Here is a 23,833-nt window from a genome sequence, read left to right as displayed (position 1 = left end):
AAAGACATAGTGGGAGAGATTACTAACACCGCTTAGACCAGCCATAAGTGGTTTGAATCTTGGCCAGTTCAGTTGGAACCACCTGGGATTCGAACCATTATTGGGCAAGCTGAATGTACTAAGTTGATTGATCGATCAACTTGGGTACAACCAGCCTGCCGGATTCACCTGCGATTATCGCAAGCGGCTGCTATAGCTGCAAGCTTAATCACTGTCTTCTGCTGGCGGGGTCGGCTTCCCCCACCTGCCCCCGTCCCTTCGCCAGGAGAAGACAATTGCTTGGCAGGAGGGATTCCCCTGTCAGCACTGTCTATGTTGATGGGGGAATTGTGCGACATTTGCACCATCTATGGCTGGCCTTAGTACAGAGATCTGTAGTACCTCTGGGTTAAAGGAAAAAAAGCAACTGAACATGTGTACCAGGCATTACATAGTAAATCACATTTTACCAAGCATGATGACTTTGAGGCTGCCCGCAGATGGGTAGACCTCTCAGGCAGCAGTAAAAGATCCTTCCATTGTTTTTCTAAGGACAGAATAAGCTTAGCTTCCTTGCTTATACCACAAAGTAACCTTGCTAGATAGACGCACACAAAACAAGTGTTCACCTGTCTTTGCTCATCAATAAAACTCTCTCTTCAATACAAAAAAAAAAATCAAAGATGCTGACCTAAAATGCAGGAGGTTATAACTCTGTTTTTTGCATTTAGATCATGCAAGCTCGTCCAGCCTCTGAGATATCTGCCCCTCACGTGTCAGAGCCTTCATCAGGTATTGTATAAAGTGAAAGTTATTTGTTCTTCATATCTTAAAGAGAGCAGAGAACTCAAGACAAAAGTCACCAATAAACCTAATGTCAAGTTGTTCTATTTCTTGTTTAAACACTTAAGGACCAGAAGATTTTCCCCCTCAGGCCATTTTTTGTGATAGGGCACTGCATCGCTTTAACTGACAATTGCACTGTCGTGTGACTTTGTACCCAAACAAACTTTACGTCCTTTTTTTTCCCACTAATACAGCTTTTTTTTGGTGGTATTTGATCACCTCTGCGGTTTTTATTTTTTGCGCGATAAACAAAAACAAACGACAATTTTGAAAAAAAACTATTTTTTTACTTTTTGCTATAATAAATGTCCAAAAAAAATAAAAAAAAAACACATTTCTTCATCAGTTTACGCCAACATGTATTCTTCTATGCACTTTTAGTAAAAAAATCGCAATAAGCGGTATATTGATTGGTTTGAGCAAAACTTATAGCGCCTACAAAATAGGGGATATGTTTATGGCATTTTTATTATTATTATATATATTTTTTTACTAGCAATGGCGGTGATCAGCGATTTTTATCGGACACTTTTGACACACTTTTTTGGGACCAGTGACATTGCTATAAAAATGCACTGATTACTGTATAAATGGCAGGGATGGGGGTAAACCCTGGTGGTGATCAAGGGGTTACATGTGTTCCCTGGGAGGTATTTCTAACTGTGGGGGAAGATGAGTGACTGGAGGAGGAGAGAGATCGCTGTTCCTGATCACTAGGAACAGCAGATCTCTCTCTACTCCCCTGTCAGAACAGGGATCTGTTTGCATTGATAGATCCCCGTTCTGGCTCTCTGTGGAGCGATTGCAGGTTACCGGCAGACATAGCGGCCGTCGGCCATGCGCATTGTCTCTTCCACCATGCAGCAGGTGTGCAGGGCACCTGCTATAGCTCTTAAGAGCCAATGTACACCTACGGCGATTTGCGGGAATGAGCTGACCTGCCGCAATATAATGACGGCGGCTGGTCGGCAAGTGGTTAAAGCCGAATTAAACTTTCAGTTAAAAGCCTCTAAACACACACATGCACAATCGTGTGCATTCCTGACAAACGAGAGAAACGCGCTTCTCTGTAGCAGATGTGTAGGAGTGCCATTAATTTTTGATGCCATCACTACACATTGGCAAAACGCCCACATTTTCATACATGCAAAACCACATGGTGCCGTATTTCTTTGTAGCTCCATTTTCTTTTCATATTTGAAAACTTCTTTCCCCACGTTTCTGTGGGACTGCCCTACATGTACAATGCAGCCCGCACGAATGTGAACCAAGCCTTTGTTTGTTTTCTTTAGAAAACAGCCAGTAGAAAAGCCTGTTTCCTGTTAGCATGCTGTGGAGAAGGAGCTTAACTCTTTTTGTGGTAGCAGTGGTCACACTACAGCAGTTCGGCGGGCCATGCCTTGCTGAATCAGACTATAGTTCTGTAATCAACAAAGCTCTAGCACTGACTCATCAAGGGGTATGTGGGGCCTCTGCAGAGAGACCCCTGCTTCTGCTGGCAGTTGACAGGCTTTTCTACTAAAGCAATGATGACTTTCTAAAGCACATGAACAGGAGTCTACTTCTAAAAAAAAAAAAAATAGCTGTACGAACGTCTCAGCATTCTCATAACCATCATGAGTAATCTCCTCAATGTGTGAAATGTCATTTTCTGCTTATTCCTATGATTGTCCACTCCATCTAGTAGTTTTAATGTGCATTTGATGATTGGTAGCGCTAATATCATGTGATATAAAAAAATTGCAACTATGGACGTTTTATTCTCCAGGCTTTCCGAAAATATTTAAATTGTTTTTGGAATTTTAACAAATTTTCAGGCCTAAAACAGACATTTTATCATAAGCAAAAAAAGATGCAAAAATGGCTCTGCCATTAAAAGGGTTAAATGTAAGCCTCAGAAACGTATAAATGAAAACGTACAATTTAGCTCCTAGCAACTTTTGGCTTTGATCACACAGTCTGCAACAGCTTGTGTGGTCCTTTGTGCCATGAGTAGGTCCTACAGCATGATATGTCTTAATATGGGTCTCTATCTTTTCTGCCAAGGAGTGTTATTTTTATTACAATGGTGCTCATTGCTTTTCTGAAAAGTTCAATATTTAAATTGTTTTCTAAATCCTTTGTTCTAGGTTTTGTACCAGTTGCAACAAATAGTAAACTGATGGCAGTGAAAGGTCCTGTTCCACTGACTGATCTGCCAGCTGCCTTTACATCTCCGGCCACATACTTTAAACCTATTGTCATCATGCAGAATACAGATGTCAACAGGTATTCATTTACTTTCTTGCCTTTGCCTAGTGCATACAGCTAACTGCAGTGCTGTCAACATCGTACTTTACAGAGAAAGTCTTAAGCTTGCCACAGACTGTTCATTTTTTTCGTTCAGCCAACAGCCTGGACGAAAGAAAAAGAAACTAACCTGTTCCTCCATCCACAAAAAACAAGGTAGATGGAGGTATCCCTCCTGCAGAGACATTTTGTTCTTACAAGTGCATTGCAAAGCTGCCGGAAGACACTGATCAGCAGCTGCAGCCGCTAATTGGGAAGATTCCAACATAATTCTTCAACATAAGTTTATCAAATAATCACACTGCTCAACTCCGATTGAGACAAACCTGAAACAAAGTTTGCTCCCAATACTTTTTTATTTCTATTAATTCCCTTTATGTCACACGTGTCACATACCAGGCCTGCGGGCCGAATCAGGCCTTCCAGACCATTTTATGTGGCCCTCACACCTCTCCTGCAGCCCTGGCAATCCCTTTGTCTCCGTCTTCACCTTGTTTCAGCAGTTGGCAGCAGAGAGGACAGAACTCCTCTTACAGATTCTGTGCAGCTGCAGCACTCCTTTGTCTCCACCTCCCTTGGTCTCAGCATTCAGCTGACTCCAGCCCTTCTTTGGTCCGCCTCCAGACCATGCACGTTCTGTTTCCCAGCTCTGCCCCAGCTTCTTCCCGGCAACAGCACAAGGTAAAGGGGGTGCACTGTGATTGGGGGGGGCTCTTGACATCTGATGTAAGGGGGGGTGTGGGGTGCTCTGGACATCTAGTCTAACAGATACAACTGGCAAACCATAATGCTGATGCGGCTAGCAATGAAATTTAATTTGACACCCCTGCTTTATGTGTTTAGTTCTAACTTCTCCAACGTGTATTCCAGCAATGAAGTTGCAAGTCAGAAATCATCCCCCAAAGAAAGCGTTATTGCGAAAAATCTGGTAATTACCGAAGAGGATATTTGTGTGTCTGACATGGAGAGCTATATGGATGAGGCTAAAGAAGGTCATATTAGCAAATCTTCCAGCAGAGCTTCAAGGACTTCCCATAATCGGCATTCCAGCCTGACAGAGTACCCCTCAGATCGCAAAGAAAATGTTCCCTCTGCAGCTTCTTCCATCTCCTCCAACTCTTCAACTCTGACCAACAGTCCGATTGTCAACAACTATCTCCTAAAACAAGACCCCAAGACCGGTAATCTCACCTTAGTACGAGTACATCTTAGTATTCCAGATCATATACCGAGTGTGTCTCTGGAGACTGAGCCTGTATCCCAGAGCATTAAGACACATAATTCTCCAGCATCGGAAGATAGAAAGAACAAAAATGATAGCGAGGAATATGAAAAATATGACAATGCTTTGGATATACTACCAACCCCCCAAAGAATAAGTAATGGAAATGACCCAGAAAAAAAACAGGATAGCCAGCCAACTAAATCATTGCCTGTTGTAAATGGGGAGACCAGAAAAGCCACATCTACTCCACTGCAGAAGGTGATCCAACTCTTACGTGATGAATTTGCATTTGATGGCTACTTAGAAAATGGCATTGAAGACACTGCAATGGGTATGTCATGTAAATAATTCTGTATACATTCTTAAAATGTTTTTGGTGTTAATCCACTTCACCATATATCCCTCTATATGTTGTGGGAAAATAACATGGTAAGCATAGGTTGGAGTCTCAATGTGATAACTTCTGGGGTTAGTTGGCATTAAAGAACAGCTATAAACAATAGTTTAAAGCCTATGTTTAGTCAAAATAGTTTTTGTTAGGAATCAGCACAAGGGACAGTACCTACAGTTATAGAAAAATGTCCCTTGTCATGCTGGCTGTTGTTTTAGTTGATATCTAAAGTTCTCTGCCCTCCCCCTTCTCCACATACCACGCAGCTGTTACCTTCTGGTGCCGTGGAGGTTAGTAGAGCTGAGTGATCTGTTATAAGCACTCGGATAAAGTGCCGACTATGCCTGCCTTTTCCATCCCCCTCCTCTAGTCTTGGAAAAAGTATGATTGCTTTCATCAATAAAAAGTGTTTTATGAATGATGTATGGATGAATAAAAGGTCTGTCTCCTCCATTCATAGATCACTTTTCCTTGATGAAAGCAATCATACTTTTTCCAAGAGTGGAGGAGGGGTGGAAAAGGCAGGCATGTTCTCTATGTTCTAATGCTGATACTTCACCAACCGGCGATGTGGTTCAGTTTAGGCCCTGGTTTCTGGCGGACTTTTTTGCTCATTTTTATCTGTCAAAGAAATTTCCCCTTTACCCCCTTTGGGACTTGTGGGGTGTTTAAGGAATGCTCTTCTACCCTTGTCTCCCCCTGCTTTGTGAGCGCTTGGTCACCTTCAGCCTCCCCTTCAGAATTGAGATGTCTGAGCCAAAGGTGAGACAGTCAGATGATCCCTTTTGGTTCAAGATGTTCCGGACAATAACCTTGCATTCTCTTGCTGTTGATTGGGTGGTGGCCTTTGCAATGATTTTTTTGTCTAGTGCGTCTTCCTACACAGGGCTCTCATTTGGTTTTTCTTTTTGATCCCCTCAGTTGGTGGCCTCCAAAACCCTCTGGTGTGAGGGTTTGGCACCTATGTGCTCCTCCTTTCCTATTTGGCAGGAAGTATGCATCATTGGATGACTCTGTACTTTCCTGGACTGTCAGCAGATAAACTGTGCTAGGATCCTGCTACATGTTGCCACCTGTGGAGAACAGTGTCAGGAGGCTTTCTTGGGACCTTACCATCAGGAACTGCTTCCTTTATTTGTGGCTGCTTGGCAGCCTCCTCAAGAAGTTCTTTTTGATTCCTTCTATGTTCCTCTTCCCAATCAGATGAATGATTCTTGTAAACTCCATGAGATGCCTACCCCCTGCTCCTCAGCAGTGGATGTGGGGTAGGCAAGGGATGGCTTGGCTGTTTCCTAGAATTATGTGTTAGTCAGTGGTGGCCCATTCATAGGGGGCACACGGCGCCGCCCCCCCCCCCCCCCCCCCCCCCATGCGTTCAGCCCCTTAATCTACATGCGGGGCACCGGATGCATGGATTTCAATAGGGTTTTTTTTTCTTTGTAGAAGCACGTGATTAGAGCCTGGGGCTTTAAAAAAAGGCCTTGGCTTCAAAAAAGGGTGGGCTTGGGGCGCAGAGCTGGAGCGACGGGGGAGTGTCTGTCTGCCGCCACAAAAGAAAGTTTTGGGGGCCCTTGAATTAGTGTGTTATATTGAGTAAGTTGTGTCTTTGTCTATAACATTGGTAATAAAAAATTAGATTTCACAGTTTGGGCTCCTAAGCACATTTGTTCAGGGTAATATTTGGGTATGTTTTTAGCTTTTAGGTATGATGAGCTGATTAAATACGGTATATCACAAAATACAATCATTTGTTGCTTAGTTTGTAAGGCAAACTACTGAGTCTGATTATTGAGCACATAGCTGTCTAATATTTTATTTGCTGTTATGCTGATCAGTTGTGCTTTATTAACTTTTAGTTTATACTCCATTAAAACTGCCTTCCCTAAAGTAAAAGTAGTCTGTCATATCATTATATTCATTGTTCATTTTATTTAATTTGAGTTAATGTTATGTAAACCTGATCACTAAAATCTCCAATAAGCATTAACATGTTAAAGTGTCTTCAAAAGTCTTTTTCTGTATTTTTTACATTTATGGCTTAGATTAAAATAAGACCTAGCAATTCTACCATAAGGATTCTAGTTCAGGCACTTCCTTTTATAGGGTAACACTCTGTTCTTGTATCACAGTTGCTCTCCTCTGAATTCACCTTTTATACCCTTTTTTATACACTACAAATGTCCATGCCAATACACATTGCACAGGCATGGTCCACTGTTGTCACCATTTAGAAACTACCTTGATCAATGATGTGCAGCAGTGCTGAGATGCACCAAAAGATTAAAAAAAAAAGGTGAAACCAGTAATGCATAGCTCTGGTATTTCTCTATTCATATAGGAAGAGAGAATAAACTAAAATATTACATTATGCTAGGTCAATTGCTATTCCCATCTGTTGCATTTTACCAGCAATAATTTTTGGATGTTGGATCTAATACATAAAATGCTAAATGTATATCGTAATTCCTGTTTAATATTTTTACCTTTAAACCAAATATCAAATATTGAAACCTCATGGTCCTATAAATCTTTCACACCACAGGGATCCCTTTAATTCCTATTAAATAAAATATAAATCTTATACATAAGAAAATTGTCTTTCATTTTTAAATAGAATAAAAACTGCTTCAGGTATTGGGTGCTGACACCTAGAGAATCCTCTAGCAACTCCCCCACTCCGGGTAACAAAAAAAACTACCTTTTGCAGCGAGGACCGTGCCTGTACTGCAAGGCTTAATTTGTAATTTTGGTATAGGACAGAAAAAAAACAAATAATAAAAAATACTTACCAAATCCTCTGCTCCTCCCACAGTTAGACCAATACCCATAGCTTCTTCTCCCCCACACTCCAACAGTCTAGGATCCTGAGGTCATTAAACCAAAGCAGGGATCACAGCCTGCATTGGACATGATGATGCCAATGGACAGTCCCTCACCAGAGTGTGGGGGAGCTGCATCTGCCTGGGAAAAGGAGGATCAGCTAGGTAAAACTGTTTCTCCCCAACCAACCCCAGAAAAAACAAGCTAGTAACACTTGCTGTAGGGGAATTGGGCTTTAAGGTTAAATCCTCATCCATTCTGATAGGCAAAGTTACTATGCTTTGGATCGTTTTGAAGCTTGCTGCTAACCCAACAAACACATGTTTAGGTAGTAGTATCTCCACTCAACTCCCTTATACTTACCAGAGCCCTCATTCGATCCAGTGCTTTGCCTATTTGTAGTGTCTCACTCCTCATTTCCTGGTCTCAGGCTTTGCTGAGACAGCTGTCAATCAAAGCCAGTTAAGAAAGAGCGAGGGCAGGGCCCGAGAGCAAGCCCACATAGGCAACAGCTTCCTATAGGGGCATTTGCCAGAGAAGAGGAGCCAGAAGCACCAACAGGGAACCCAAGAAGAGGAAGTTCAGGGACACATTGTGCAATTCCATAGTATTAGTACAGTGGCTCCTCCTGAGCTCTTCATTGTGTTTTCGTTCAGCCTGCTGGGTTGAATGGAAAAAAAAAAACTACTACTGTCTACTAGGTTTTAGATTAGGTAAGTATACACATCTTTCCTTCACAGGGTAGTTGGCATAGGGCTTAGAATGGGGGTAGGACTATATTTAAGAGAAGTATGAGTTTTTTATTTTATTTTTTATTTTTAACGATCATACATACCTAGGTGGCATCTGTCCCCTGCCGGTTCTAAGACTGAGAACTGAGCAATCAAACACTGCCAATCGCTCTGTTCTCAGGGCTCCCTGAGCAGACAGCTGGTGGCTGTCAATCACCACTGTCTGCTTTATCTCCCCCTCACTCCCTGGAGCACTAGGCTGTGGAGGCGTCAAGAACGCCCAGCTCAGGCTCTCATGGGGTCGGTGAAAGGCTGAGCCCGGGTGCCAGTCCAAGCTTATGCTCAGGTCCCAACTTCATCGTCGTGATCTTGCCCGAGCCTGGACTAGCTCTGTGTTGTCAGCCGACAGTGGGCTTCAGCCCGCTGTCTGCTGAAAACGGGTCACAGGAGTGCAGAACGAACTTCTGTACTTCTCCTTTAAGCTTAGTTGGGTTTTGACCAGACTTCTACTTTAAGCAGAGCATAGTAGCCACAGAACAGGGGGGAAAACTAAAGCTGGTTATACACTGTAACCTTTCTCTCTTGTTCAGCCCATAAACACCTTGGCTGGAGGAATCTCTCTTGCTGGCTATTGTATTCTAACAGTTCTAAGTACCGGTTGAACGATCGGCTGACAATTTTCAGCCCTGGATATTTATATTTTTAAATCGAAAGATGCCAGGTGGGAGGGTGCCGACAGCCATGGCTTAAGTTTTGTCCAGTTTCTGATTAATTTGCTCCGTGAGTGGCCAGCTTAAGGAAATGTTGTGGAGGACCGCCATATTGTTTTCCCAGAAAGACACACAAGCTGGTAGCTTCACATACTGGTTCCAAGTGACCTTTATAATGCTCTGATGAAATGACTGGTAAGCCTCTCACTCTGGAGTTTATATATAATAATACTAATGTATATTTCTGAAGGGTATATGTTGCCGGATGAGAGCACCACAAATCAAGGATATGTCCAGTAAAAGTAAATTGATCACAATATATCTTCTAACCTTTGCTTGTGCTCAATAAACTTTAACTGGATTCGTTCCTAATTTGTGGCATTTTTATAATCTATACCAGCCTTTCTTAACCCTTTCAACAAATAGGAACCCTTGAAATAATTTTCAAGTCTCAGGGAACCCCTGCTAAAAATTACTATATCTACAACTTACGATACATTAGTATATGATGGTCAGTGGGGAGAATGCTCCTTACGCTTGTGGTCAGATCACTGTTGTCAGTGGAAACTTATCTGAGAGGCAAAAAATGCTCAAGGAACCTCTAGCAATCTCTGGAGGAACCCTAAGGTTCCATGGAACAGTGGTTGAGAAACCCTGGTCGATTCACTTAGGACTGCTCCGGGGGATCCCCAGGAACACAGTTATGTTATGATAGAGGGCAGTCTTCAAAAACTTGGAGATGAAACTTGTGCTCTTGCACATCTGGGTTCAGTGCCCTACCAACACATTTATTGGCAAATACTGTAGATTTTTCTGACATGTTTAGAAGATTCCGCAGCGGTTTAAAAAATATGATTTTTACTTATGTTTTTCTAGATTATCCACTGACAAGTTCATGTTTTTTTGTCTCCCATTTAGGGGAATATATTCTTGCCTTGAAAGGTCTTCAGCATGCTACGTTCTCCAGTGCAGTATGTGAGAAGTTCTGTGATCTCTATTGGGAAGACTGTCTTCTGGAAAACTTGTACAGGATTATCAATGGAAAATCCCCCCCTCCTACCAGGTACACGTTTGTATGCTTCCATATTGAATAGCAGACCCATTCAAAACTCATTATTTTGGGAGCTTTCAGATTACAATCCAATTAGAGTAGACAATAGTCGAATCAATAATTTAAACTGCAACTGGTTTTGGCAGAAAAAAAAATCACAGCAGCCAATATAGGTCACAGAGACCTGAGAAATTAAAATTAAACCTGTTTTACAAAAAAACATATGTATAGAATGCGATCATATGCTTCCTTCATTATGCAAAGAGAAATAGGTGGGAGCAGAAAACAGACCACTGAAAAGGAAATCATGCCTCTCCACTCATAACACTCTAAGGAGAATTCTGACTGTTGTTATTTGAGGAACTGAAAAAAAAAACTTGTTTGAGTGTCTTTTAGATGTGTACATCTGCAAATCATTTTTAGAAAGCTTCAAGAGTTGTACAGTGTTCGGCTACTCTTTGCCACTCTTATTTATATCTGGTGCATTCACTGCTGATTGCGATAAGTTGCCACACATTGCCATTGCTGTTTGGGCAGCCCATAGATTAGTCATTTTGTTCAACCCCCACACACACTCCATATAGAGGGGGAGTCCTCCCTGATGAGCTGTTGTATACTGACAGTCGGCAGACCTAGCCACCTTCAGAATACACTGATCAGCTATAGCCAGCAGCGCTGATCAAGTGGTAAAAATCCGAAAGGGCATTTGTACAGAGGTCAAATGGTAAATCATTTTCTGTGCCACCAGCTTGCCCATACATGGATCAAAATTTGTCTGGTCCCGGCTGAATTTTAATTCATGTATGGTCAGATTTACCCAACGCTGTTATGATTTAGATAGGAACTGCAATACAGCCATGTTTAAAGAAAAAAGAACGGCCCCCATTCACACCTGAGTGGTTTTAAAGTACAAATCACAAAGCATGACAATGCTCAGATAAAGATTCCTACTATTCTCAGTGGGCCTGGTCACACCTGAGCATTGTGTTGTCTGTCATGTCAAGCTCAAAAAAGTACAAGCTTCTACATTTTTCCAGCCCCATAGACTTAAGCAGCCCATAAATTATGTGTGTTTATTTCCTTCCACCACGGGTGGAAGAAAATTGCTTGCAGCGCTATTGTGTTCTGCCAATGGGTAGCCTTCCTGACCTGCAGAACACACTGATAGCGGCTATTTGCAGTAATCACATGCAAAAAATCCGACAGGCTGGTTGTACCCAAGTCGATCGATTGATTGACTCTTTTTAAAAAAAAAAAAAAAAAAAAAAACTACTTTATTTAATTTGTAAATAACTTTGTAATGCTTTGTAGCAGAATCATAATTGTAGTGTCATTTTAAATAGGACAAATTAATGAATAAAATGTACAGTAACACTACTTATTTTTAAGCTATTGCTGCTCGAAAAAAAAGTGTGCTTTGTTTAGTTTTTATGCCTTTTTATTGTCTAAGGATTGCGAAAAAAAAATAATTGTTGCAAGACAATCTCATGAAAAGAAAGCCTTGTTTGTCCTTTAAAAACAATACAGTATATGTGTTACCTTGTTATCTTAAGTCAGGCATGTCCAAAGTCCGGCCCACGGGCCAATCACTGCCCCCGTTCCGGTTTTGAACAGCCCGCCTGGTTATTTGGACATATATATCTTTTGTGGCCCCCCAACAATCTCCCAGTGCCAGGGCCACAAAAGATATATATGCTGGCTGCCATGGAGGGGACAGGGAGGAGGCGGGACGAGTGCCGTACACACAGGAGAATTTACTGTCTACACGGCAGCCTCTGAAATAGGAAATCCCATCTCCTGCGCTGCCATTGGACGACTGTTCGGTCTATCATAGGAGGCGGGACTTTGTATTTAAAGAGGCTGCCGAGAAAACAGGAGTCTTTCCTGTATGTTTTTTTAATTCAGTACTTTTTTTATTCTTTTCATAGCAGTACAAGTTATACATTTATACATACATTTTATTCCAGATACATAATCTTCTAGCATTCACCCACCCCAAAAAAAATAAAAAACTGAAAGCAAAAAAAAAAAAAAAAAAGACTCTGGTACAACCAGCCTGCCCATACATGGACTGAGTTTCGGTCAGACCCTGATGAACCAGCTGATATTCGAGCCATCTATGGTCAGCTTTAACGCACCTGAAAAATGCTGTTTATGCACGTTTTTGAGGTGCTCCCATTTAGAAGTCTGTGTGACCCAAACCATGCCATTCTGCTCCTGTACTACAAGTCATGGGAAAAATACAGATACAATTTACATAAAAAAAAAACCCTCCAAAATCTCCTGATTACACTCACACTAGTGTGAATGGGGGCTTAAAGTTACAGGAGATGACATAGTTTATCGTTTTCTGCATATAATAAGTAGACCTATCTTGTTCGATACTGTTAATAACAGACGTCTTGTACTGTTCTGCTCGCAGTTCACTGTCTCTTTACCATTTCACAGAAAAGGCATCATTGATCCTTCTCAGGACAATAACCCTGCACAGCTTCTGAAAAAGATTCAGAAGAAAGGCAGAAAACACAGAAAACATGAAAAGTTGTCGACAAATGAGCAGAGCAACATAGCAGATGGGGGCGAAGACAAAACTAGAGCCACGCCGACTATTATAGAACAAGAAGCCAAGCCACCACAGCCACCCCCTATAACAGATGAAGAGACTCCTGTGATGAATAGCTTGACAGGTACGGAGAAATAAAATAGTATAGTATATTTAGCTGTAAGGCTGGCCATACACAGATCAAATTTAGAGATGGGAAGGCCTGGGGGAAAAAATGAAAAACTGGGGAAAAAAACAGTTTTTTTTTTTCAAACCGGATCTTTGTTTTTTTTTCAAACCGGATCTTTGTTTTTTTTTCCAGGAAAAAAAAAGTGTGGAATATATTCACTTTCAATGATCAGTAATATCTGTGACATGGTATTCAAACTATATAACATGAAGACTTTATTCCCTAGGCACCGACAGTAACGAAATATGCAGATTCTTGGCGGATAGGCCTTGGCGCAGAGCGGCCGCATATTTGCATACCAATTCGCCAATACAGCTGTGCCGAGAGCGTGCACCCTGCGCGCTCTCGAAACAGTTGCCGGTGGCTAACGAAAAGCCCCTGACTGCTTCTTGCGACCGGGAGCTTTCCGATCATGTGATCGCCGTGACAGCCAATCATGGCGGTCACATGATCACAAACCCCGCTCCACCTCCCGCCATCTGAAACCTTTTAAAGGGCTAAGAAGCGCCGGCGCAAATGCGTTAATGAAAGATTTCTGCCACTTTATGTAAAGTCTTAAATTATTGCGCATTCTCTCAACTAAAGACCAACAAATTCTGGAATACAGTTCAAGCAACACTGTGCTTCTCAATGCCGTTCTCAAACAAGAGAAATATACATTTATACCACTAGGAGTTACTGCAGGGGAAAGGCTTTAGTTTAGTTTGCCTGTGGGCTCCATCCTGTACCTCCTACAGTTGGGTGATTGTTAGGATACAGTAGTAGATGATTATTTGTGTCCTCTCAGGCCATAATTGACCGGTAAGAGGGTAAGTTTGTCTGACAAATTCGTTTATCTTTATAACTTTAAACGATTCCTGTCAATGTTCTCCACCATCACAGCATAATGTTTACCTATAGCCTGGTCAGTAAATTGGTTTTACTTTTCTTCCTCTCAGTAAAATGGTGAGACCAACATTTAGTGTTTGGAAACCTTTCCACAGTGCAATTTCTGCTGAGGGCAAAGCTGCAAATATTGGGGGAGAATTGCTAAAACTGGAGCACTCAGAATCTGGTGCAGCTGTGCATGGTACCCAGCTTGTTCAAATAAGCCTTGACCAAGGCTGTCTTAATAGCATCATGGGCCCCTGGGCAAAGTATTGCTCTGGGGCCCCTACAAATGGAGACAGTGCAGGTAAACGGACATCAAATTAGATAGGAGGCAGACAAGCGGAGCTTCCCCTTTTGGGTGGAGCTCCGTTTTAACTACATGAACAATCATTTTGTACAGAAAAGGAACAATGGGAAAATACTACATACATAAAGTTACAAAGCTGTCCTGTGCATAAAATATATCTGCTAGATTGATGCCTCCCCAGCACTATGGCCCCTCTACACCCTAGATATCCCCTAGCACTCTGACCCCTCTACTCCCCAGATATCCCCCCCAGAACTCTGACCCCTCTACACCCCAAATACCCCCCCCCAGCACTCTGACCCCTCTACACTCCAGATATCCCCCCAGCACTGTTACCATATACCATAAGATACCCCTTGTATTGTGACCCCACTACATCCCTGATACCCCCTTCACTGTGGCCTCTCTACATCCCTGATAACTCTAGCACTATAGCCACCCAAGTAACCCAAAGCATTGCTACCCCCTATACACCCCAGATCCCCCCTCAGCATTGTTTTCCCCCATACACCCTTGATATCCCCAGCACCATTATTTCATCCATGTAGTACCCCCTTTTCCAGTGGAGATACAGTGCATGTAAACTTTTGGCTATGTGCCCATCTCCAGCACTGGACCACTGCCAGCCTGCCTCCCCTGTGTATCTATCACTCTCAGTGCCATCATGGGGCCCCCAATTTTGAGGCAGCGTGGACTCAAGGACCAGCTGCTTTGGGGAAAGTGCAGGGGCCCCCCATGCAGCTGGGGCCCCTGGGCGGTGCCCAGGTGTGCCCACTCATTGAGACAGCACTGGCTTTGAAAATAAAACCTGGACGCTGATTGGTTCTATGCAGATCTGCACCACTCTCCAGTTTTTGTAAATCTCCCCCATTGTGAGAAGAAATATTCTTTTCTAAATGCTACTTCCTTGCATGCCAGAGGTGCCATAAAACATTAAAAAATACTTTATGGAATGAAATGAAGAGGATCATAATGAAAGTGCAAGTAGCTTTCATTACAGAAACACTCCCTGCTGCTTCTGGATCATCACAAAGTGTTTCTTCACAAGCAGCATCTTCAAGTAAGGAAGTGTTACAAACCACAGCCTCCCAAAACGACACAATACCTTCATTTTGTAGATAAATGACACCTGAAAATCAGAACATTCATCAAGCTCTTGCAAGAGCAATATATGCTTCTTGATCAGCATTGTCAATAACTGAAAATGTCTATTGGTCGGAAGCTTTTAAATTATTATGAGGAAAAAAGGGGTGGTTACCTGTTCTCATGTGTAGGTGAAATGTTCTTATCATATACAGTCCTTGTTATTCTATGTGCAAGAATTAATACATTTTTAAAAAGCAAGTTTAGTTTATTTACTGAATGAGCTGTAGTTTTTATTTCAAGCATAATACATTTATATAGACTGCATTTCACCTTCCCAGTGTAACAAAAGGACTTTCAATTTGTAAAACTACTCCACACTAAATTGCTTTTTTCAATTTTTTTCCGGAAAAAAAAAAGGGGGAAAAAAAACCATTTTTATTCTTATGGCTTCAAAATTTCAGAAAATTTTACATCTCTAATCAAATTTCAGCTGGTTCATTGAAAACCTCTGGGAGTGGACCTATTGGTACCACTCTGCCCGACATCCTCCAATTTAACAGTCGAAGGAGGCAGATAGAAATTTGTTGGCTGAACAGTGAGAGCAGCCAGTCAGACAGTGGGCGTCTTAAAACCACTGGAGACTGTTGATCATTGTATCTGACCGTCGGGTTGCCTCCTGTCACAGGGCATTTGATCCCTTATTGCAGCAAAATAGTGTGGGGGAAAAAAATCTGCTCATATTTATTACTGCTCATGCATCCTGAATCATTCAAGTAGTGAAAAATGAAGCGTTAATGGAGCTTTAGGATGGTTGTAAACCTCAAACATGAGATTGAAATCTGAACAAAAGATATCCCTCTATAATGTGTACTTGTCTCAATTCAAAGCACGAAGTATAATTTCTGTCTGCTGCCTTATTCCTCTGCTGTCTGCATGAGGCACTTCTGACAAGTATTCCTGACACCAAGAGAAAAAGGTGACACAGGTAAGAGCTCCAGAACACAGCCTGTGATTGACAGCCTCAGCTCTGTTCCTGAGTGCTGTGTGAAGGGGGGGAGGTGGTGCGTCCCTTCTTTCTAATCATCTTTGAGAGCTCTCCTCACTGAGCTATGCAGTGTGTAATTTCAGTGCTCCTCCCCCTGTTTTTTGACACTTCAGATAAGCTTTATAAATTCTGGACTTTAAATAGGTGAGAGAGAAGAAAAAAATGCCGATAAACAGATACAACTGATGTAGGAAATTTTTGTTTTATCTCTACATATGACCTGAGGCCAGTCATTTCACTGGGTATATGTAAGGGTTTACAACCGCTTTAAAGTTAGAACTTTCATGTCAGACTTTTACATACTGGTTAATTTTTGTATTATATTAAATGTAGTTTGTGTATTAGCCACTAAAGTAAAGGTAGATTTTCTTCTGCTATGTCTCTGCCATACGCGGCTCGAAATTTGAGCAGTGGGTGGTCCTGCCCCCCCTGGCTCGACGAACTTTGATTCTGAATACGCCGGCTGAACTGCAATTGCAAACAATCAGATGCAGTAACTGTTCAGGTAATCTGACAGCTGCGGGTCAGAATACAATAGTTGGCAATGGGCAGTGGCGTCGCTAGGGGGTGGCTTTTGAGGCTATAGCCTCGAATCTCGGGCCCATAGCCCTGAGTCTCTGCAGGGGTCCCCAAGGGGAGGGGAGGCTCTCTGGGGACCCTGATGTAAGTGGGGGGCCCTCTGGGGACCCTGATGCATGGGTAGGCTCTCTGGGGACCCTGATTTAAGGGGGAGGCTCCCTGGGGACCCTGATTTAAGGGGGAGGCTCTCTGGGGACCCTGATTTAAGGGGAAGGCTCTCTGGGGACCCTGATTTAAGGGCTAGGCTCTCTGGGGACCCTGATGCAAAGGGGGCTCTCTGGGGACCCTGATGCAAAGGGGGCTCTCTGGGGACCCTGATGCAAAGGGGGCTCTCTGGGGACCCTGATTTAAGCGGGGGCTCTCTGGGGACCCTGATTTAGGTTGGAGGCTCTCTGGGGACCCTGATTTAAGGGGGAGGCTCTCTGGGAACTTTGATGCAAGGGGGAGGCTGTCTGGGGATCCTAATGTAGGGGGGCTCCCTGGGGACCCTGATTTAAGGGGGGGCTCTCTGGGAACCCTGATTTAAGTCGGAGGCTCTCTGGGAACCTTGATGCAAGGGGGAGGCTCTCTGGGAACCTTGATGCAAGGGGGAGGCTCTCTGGGAACCTTGATGCAAGGGGGAGGCTCTCTGGGAACCCTGATGCAAGGGGGAGGCTCTCTGGGGATCCTAATGTAGGAGAGGCTCCCTGGGGACCCTGATGTAAGGGGGGGCTCTCTGGGGATATATACACACAAACATATATTATATACATGTGTATGCCCGCCCAAGCGTATGACTTTCTTTACTACGTTGCTATGGGCTCTAGCCCCAGATCTTTTGTAGACCTAGCAACGCCCCTGGCAATGGGCAATTCGTAAATCTGTGCTTTTTATTGTGGATAGGAAATCTATGAATAACTACTGTTTAGTCTGCTGGACTGAAAGAGAAATCTCATTTAGCTGTACTTCTCCTATGGATCACAGGAGTGCAGTTCGTTCTTCTGAAATCGGGCTGAAGTCCACTGTATGCTGACGTCACACAGTCGGTCCAGACTCAGGAAATATTACGACCATATGGTCGGCATTTGCCTACATGCCTGGACTGGCAACCGGCTCAGGCTCTCAGTGAGCCACTGAGAGCCTGAGCCGTCCGATCCCGCCCCCTCCACAGCCTAGCGCTTCATTGAGCATGGGGGGGGGGGGGGCAGAGCATAGAGGCGATGACTGGCAGTAACCAGCTCTCTGTTCAAGAAGCTGTGAGAACCAAGCAATCGGCGGTGTTTGATTACTCGGTTCTCAGTGTTAAAGCCGGAGGGGGACTGATGCAGCATCGGTCCGATGCTGCATCCGGCTAGGTACAGTATCTCACAAAAGTAAGTACACCACTCACATTTTTGTAAATATTTTATTATATCTTTTCATGTGACAACACTGAAGAAATGACACTTTGCTACAATGTAAAGTAGTGAGTGTACAGCTTGTATAACAGTGTACATTTGCTGTCCCTTCAAAATAACTCAACACACCGCCATTAATGTCTAAACCACTGGCAAAAAAAGTGAGTACACTCCTAAGTGAAATTGTCCAAATTGGGCCCAAAGTGTCAAGTTTTTGTGTGGCCACCATTATTTTCCAGCACTACCTTAACCCTCTTGGGCATGGAGCTCACCAGAGCTTCACAGGTTGCCACTGGAGTCCTCTTCCACTCCACTCCATGACGACATCACGGAGATGGTGGATGTTAGAGACCTTTTGCTCTTTCACCTTCCGTTTGAGGATGCCCCACAGATGCTCAATAGGGTTTAAGTCTAGAGACATGCTTGGCCAGTCCATCACCTTTACCGACAGCTTCTTTAGCAAAGCAGTGGTCATCTTGAAGGGGTCGTTATCATGTTAGTATACTGCCCTGCGGCCCAGTCTCTGAAGGGAGGGGATCATTTTCGGCTTCAGTATGTCACAGTACATGTTGGCATTCATGGTTCCCTCAATGAATTGTAGCTCCCCAGTGCTGGCAGCATTCGTGCAGCCCCAGACCATGACACTTCCATCACCATGCTTGACTGCAGGCAAGACACACTTGTCTTTGTACTCCTCACCTGGTTGCCACCACACACGCCTGACACCATCTGAACCAAATAAGTTTATCTTGGTCTCATCAGACCACAGGACATGGTTCCAGTAATTCATGTCCTTAGTCTGCTTGTCTTCAGCAAACTGTTTGCGGGCTTTCTTGTGCATAATCTTTAGAAGAAGCTTCCTTCTGGGACAACAGCCTTGCAGACCAATTTCATGCAGTGTGTAGCGTATGGTCTGAGCACTGACAGACTGACCCACCCACCCCCTTCAACCTCTGCAGTCTTTATGTAGAGCAACAATTCTTTTTTTCAGATCCTCAGAGAGTTCTTTGCCATGAGGTGCCATGTTGAACTTCCAGTGACCAGTATGAGAGAGTGAGAGCGATAACACCAAATTTAACACACCTGCTCCCCACTCACACCTGAGACCTTGTAGCACTAATGAGTCACATGACACCGTGGAGGGAAAATGGCTGATTGGATCCAATTTGGACATTTTCACTTAGGGGTGTGCTCACGTTTGTTGCCAGTGGTTTGGACATTAATGGCTGTGTGTTGAATTATTTTGAGGGGACAGCAAATTTACACTGTTATACCAGCTGTACACTCACTACTTTACATTGTAGCAAAGTGTAATTTCTTCAGTGTTGTCACATATAAAGATATAATAAAATATCTACAAAAATGTGAGGGTTGTACTCACTTTTGTGACATACTGTAAGTATGATTCTACAAAAAAAACGGATTCCCATACTTCTCTTTTAAGTTCCTCTTTAATACATGCTTATCAGATTATTTACATCAAGCTGATCTTTTCCATCTACTGTAAATCTAAAAACAATAAGAATATTCTTTCCCTTTTAAAAAGCTTGTTTCATATTTTGACATGTTAAGAATCTCAGTGATTATTGTTTAATGTGTCATTTAGTGGCATTTTGGGCCTTTCAAGCATACACAGTATGATATCTCCTACACATGACCTTTCCGTCTTGCCCTTAAAGGTTCTGAGACGCAGGTGGCGACTGGCACAGAGACTCACACTTCATTTGATGAGACAGATATGACTGATTTCCAACCACAGACCACTGAAAAGGATCAACAACCACAAAGCCCCCGAGCGGCAGCAGAAAATGAAGAGGAATTTATGTACAGAGTGTTCTCTGATTGTAACAGTTTGTGTGTGAGTCCCGATTTCACCGAAGAGAATGAAGATGCCAATGAGTCGTCATTGTTGAATCAGCGGGAGAACATGTCCGTCGCTCTGTCCGAGGTGTACAAGTGTGGCTCAGGCTGGTCCAGTGCATTTTATGGGTCTGAATTGTTTGATCCTGATGTCCAGCATTACGTCAGCATACTTGGGAGGCAGAAAGATAAATGTCCCAAGAGCATAGAACCCAAACGGCTGGTAAGATATTGTAAATGCCATAACTGGTATTCATAATGCTAACAGTGCTGTTCATGTTTATATCATGTTTTGGCATAAAAAATTTAAATACTGTATGATGTATTTTTTCCAATGGGGCTTATTGCATGTTATAATTATTGCACTTTCTAGTATTTTCATTGATACTTCCTTTTGGCTTGGTTGATTTACCTCTTGACTTTTCATATTTCTGGGGAATACAGCAAAACGATCTCTCTGCAGGAGCATTTACAAGGGTCTCTCACTTCTTCAACTTAATTTTTTCTAAATTGTATGCATGTATACGGGGTTAGAACCCTTCTCAGATTCGTATTGCTATCTGTGTCTCCATTAGGGAGATTCACTTCTCTGTGTGTCTAGGTCAACATTTGTACCCAGTTCTGAAAACGAGGGTAAATCCAAAATAATTAGATTTGGTACGAAAGAAAAAGGTGAAGGTGAATTCTGCAATGGGGCACCTATTTCTATGATGGCTCTCTAAGATGGGAATGTCCCTGGGGAATTGGGGGGATTTTCTCTCATTTTCTTTTGTGTCTTGAGGACAGGATGTAAAGGGAATTCCCCACAACAGATCAGACAGCAAAAAAACTGAACTCCAGAAAAAAAACTAAATAATTTCCTTTGCAGTTCAGCTCCTCAGCACTGCAAAAGGGTTCGCTGCTCATTTATGATTGGGGTGCCAGTTAACTGGACATTTACTTGGCTAATCCCTCGCTCCCATTTGCTACATCTATGCTATAATACCGACCATTGCAGCCTCTAATTCCAAGAGCTCTGTCAGTTGCAATGACTCTGATGTCATCAAGTACAATGCAAAGCCAATAGCCCTGCATTGTATGGAGGAACACATAAGGACTGCCTATAATCTGGAGCTTCAGTGGGTAGAATTAAATACAAGCTGCCAGAGAAGTAAATGGGCAAATAAAAAAAATTTTCCTGGTACCCTAGGCCTAAGTGACCAGTTAACCCTTGCAGTGCAAGGGTATTTTTTTGTTTTTGCCAGAATTTCGTTTTAATTCTTCTCTACCTTATCCAAAGCCTAAAAAACTAACTAAAAATTAAAAAATGTGGTATACATAAAATTTAAAGTAAAACACGGAGAGCAGTTGTAACTGTGAGAACCCAGCAAAATTTCCTAAAAGGTGGGCAGAGTTGGGAACTCTGTGCTGGGATAAAAACATAAGGGGCTGCCATCGCTGAATTTCTAGCCTAAAAATACCAGGTTTCTGCCAGCATGCTTGTTTCAGGTCTAAACTGCATACAGTAAAACGTTTTTTTTTTTTTTTTTTTTTCAGGGAGTATGACCCATACAGCCATATTAAAAGATAACACTGCTTTATGCTTAAAACTGGAACATATTTTATTTCTGTTTATCCCCAGGAACTTGAACAGCAGCTTATGATTGAAACAAAGAATTACAGGAAAACCATTAAGCTCTACCAGAATCTGATGCAGAAGGGAAGGAGAAATAAAGGTAAAAGGAGGTTTGTTGACTGTGGTAATTCACAGTATCTGCCCAAGGAAACTGAGAACTGAAGGTTCTGCACCCAGAACAGATAGATAGGTAGATTATTATGGTTTACATCTTCATTGTTTCTGCTGCATGTCACAAGGGTGGGGAAGAGGCTGTGCATGTGGAATTCATTGGTATATGCTTGATAACATGCAGATGATGTAACAATCGGCTCATGTGGGGTTTTAATTAAAGTAGACCTGAACATCAAATAATGAAGAGTTGCTATGTTATAAGAAACCTCTAGAAATCTAATGATCTGCTTCTGTTGAAAAGGGAGGGTACACGCAGATCAAATTTCGGCCAGTCCCTGCTGAACTGGCCAAATTTTGATCCGTTTGTACTCCGCTTTAGCCCAGCACTTACAGTCTACAACTTGCCGGGGTTCTATCGAGAAATGACTTCCATTGAAAAATTCCCCTGATGGGTCAGCGCATGCTCAGTAACAAACGTCACTCCAGTTGATATGTTGATCAGCTGGAGTGACGTCAATACAGCGCATGCGCAGATCATCGGAGGCATTATCCGACGCTATGCAAACAGCGGGGGAACATAATTGGCGGTTTGAGGCTCGCTGTTGCGGAGCCGATTGTGGGTGCATTGAAGGGTGGGTTTAGTGTGTTGCAACCCATCCTTATACACAGCCAAAACCCACCATTCAACACACCAAACCTGACCTGCAACATAGAAAACCCGCCCTTCAGCACACGGAAAACCCACCCCGCAATAGCGTGGCACAATCAGACAAGTACGGTCTCCCTCCGCTGATGGCATAGCTTTGAATACTGCCCGTCGAATACTGCCTCCAATCTGCACATGCGCTGTGTTTACGTTTTGCAAGCTGATCAACATATCAGTTGGAGTGGGGACGGGAGGGACTTCTCGATAGAACACTGGCTCCTGCTGTGGTAGCACTACTTCTGCAAACATTTTGTCTTCGCAAGAAAGTGAGAGTTAACAGTGGACAATGCAGTCTCTAGCCTATCTGTTGGCTTGGAGGATCAAGGGAGTGTCTTGCTATGCTATGGGGCTGTGTGTTTCTTTTGATGCATACAATGTAGAAAGACACTGCTCTAGTCTCTGCATGCAAGCATGACCCCATAGGATGTTGCAAGAGAAAAGAGGGACCCTGAAGCAGGAAACCCTGGGCAGTGGTCATGGCACCAGCTTAAACTGGTAAAATAATAAGCCAGGACTGAAAGATAAAGAAATTGCATCCTTAAGTGATTAAATCAACAGCTGAAAAAGCTTTAAACATAAGGGTTTAATACTACTTAAATGCACTGCTGACTGACTGGTATAAAATTAGGTGATGTCACCTATGTGTTGCTCATTTCTCCTTGCTGGAAGTTCTGACATGAGGAAGCAAAGCCCTGCCTCTACCAAGATGGCCTCCTCCATACATGGCAAAGGAGGAAGATTGCCTCTGAAACTCTAGGGTTATCGTATTGATATGGGAATTTGCAGTGGCATTTGGCAAAGTATTTGGATTCCTGGCTGGCCTTTCCACACCAAAGGCTTTTCACAGTTTCCATTGTTTGCGTCTGAATGAAACTGGAATTAAAGAACCAAACCAGGAATTAATTATCCAAATATATATCCAATAGGAATTAGGACAAATATGCAACAAGTGCATTTTGCAACCTCAAAAATGCCCCTTATATCAGGGAGCAAAGATAGATAATGATGTATGCTTGATAAAACAGTAGATATGAGTTAAACAGTATTTTGGCAGGAGGAGTAAAGAGTCTTTCAACAGCTAGTTGCAGATGCTACAACTTTCCTGTGCAGTTGCTGTCAAAATACTTTTAATATGGCACTTTAATCTCAGATCCAAACAGTGCAGAACAGGACTTGGTAAGTCTGTTATGAGAAAAGATCAGCTGCATGGATATCACAGGCAACGCTGCTAACTAGTCTTTTGCCCTCAGTCTGCCTTTTTCTGACCATAGTTTACAGAATTCCTCTACTTTTTAAACCAGTAATAAAGAATGCATTCAGGAATTTCCAAAGAAACCTTTTACTGCATGTGCGCTGCATCTGAGTATTGCAGATGTGGACACATCTTCCATCTTGTCAGTCTCAGTGAAAGATCTTCCTGTCTGTGCCCAAACTTAGGAATAAGATAGAAGTTTTAGGATGTTAAAGTGGCTATTATATTCCTCCAAGAAAGATGTTTGCA

General features: G+C 42.8%; 1 protein-coding gene across 1 annotated transcript in view; it reads left to right on the top strand.

Moving 5' to 3' along the window:
• KNDC1 (kinase non-catalytic C-lobe domain containing 1) overlaps positions 1 to 23,833 on the top strand; it is a 238,237-nt gene that overhangs the window by 131,424 nt on the left and 82,980 nt on the right. The window contains exons 12-18 of the mRNA XM_073596077.1: positions 711 to 771; positions 2,955 to 3,093; positions 3,985 to 4,670; positions 9,910 to 10,054; positions 12,491 to 12,729; positions 19,717 to 20,120; positions 21,519 to 21,612. Of these exons, the coding sequence (XP_073452178.1) occupies positions 711 to 771; positions 2,955 to 3,093; positions 3,985 to 4,670; positions 9,910 to 10,054; positions 12,491 to 12,729; positions 19,717 to 20,120; positions 21,519 to 21,612 (1,768 nt within the window). The remainder of the gene's footprint in view (positions 1 to 710; positions 772 to 2,954; positions 3,094 to 3,984; positions 4,671 to 9,909; positions 10,055 to 12,490; positions 12,730 to 19,716; positions 20,121 to 21,518; positions 21,613 to 23,833) is intronic.

This window comes from Aquarana catesbeiana, linkage group LG08 (assembly GCF_042186555.1).
Source record: "Aquarana catesbeiana isolate 2022-GZ linkage group LG08, ASM4218655v1, whole genome shotgun sequence".
NCBI classification, from domain to species: Eukaryota; Metazoa; Chordata; class Amphibia; order Anura; family Ranidae; genus Aquarana; species Aquarana catesbeiana.
Note: the sequence above shows the minus strand (reverse complement) of the source record. Positions and strands in the feature narration are given on the sequence as shown.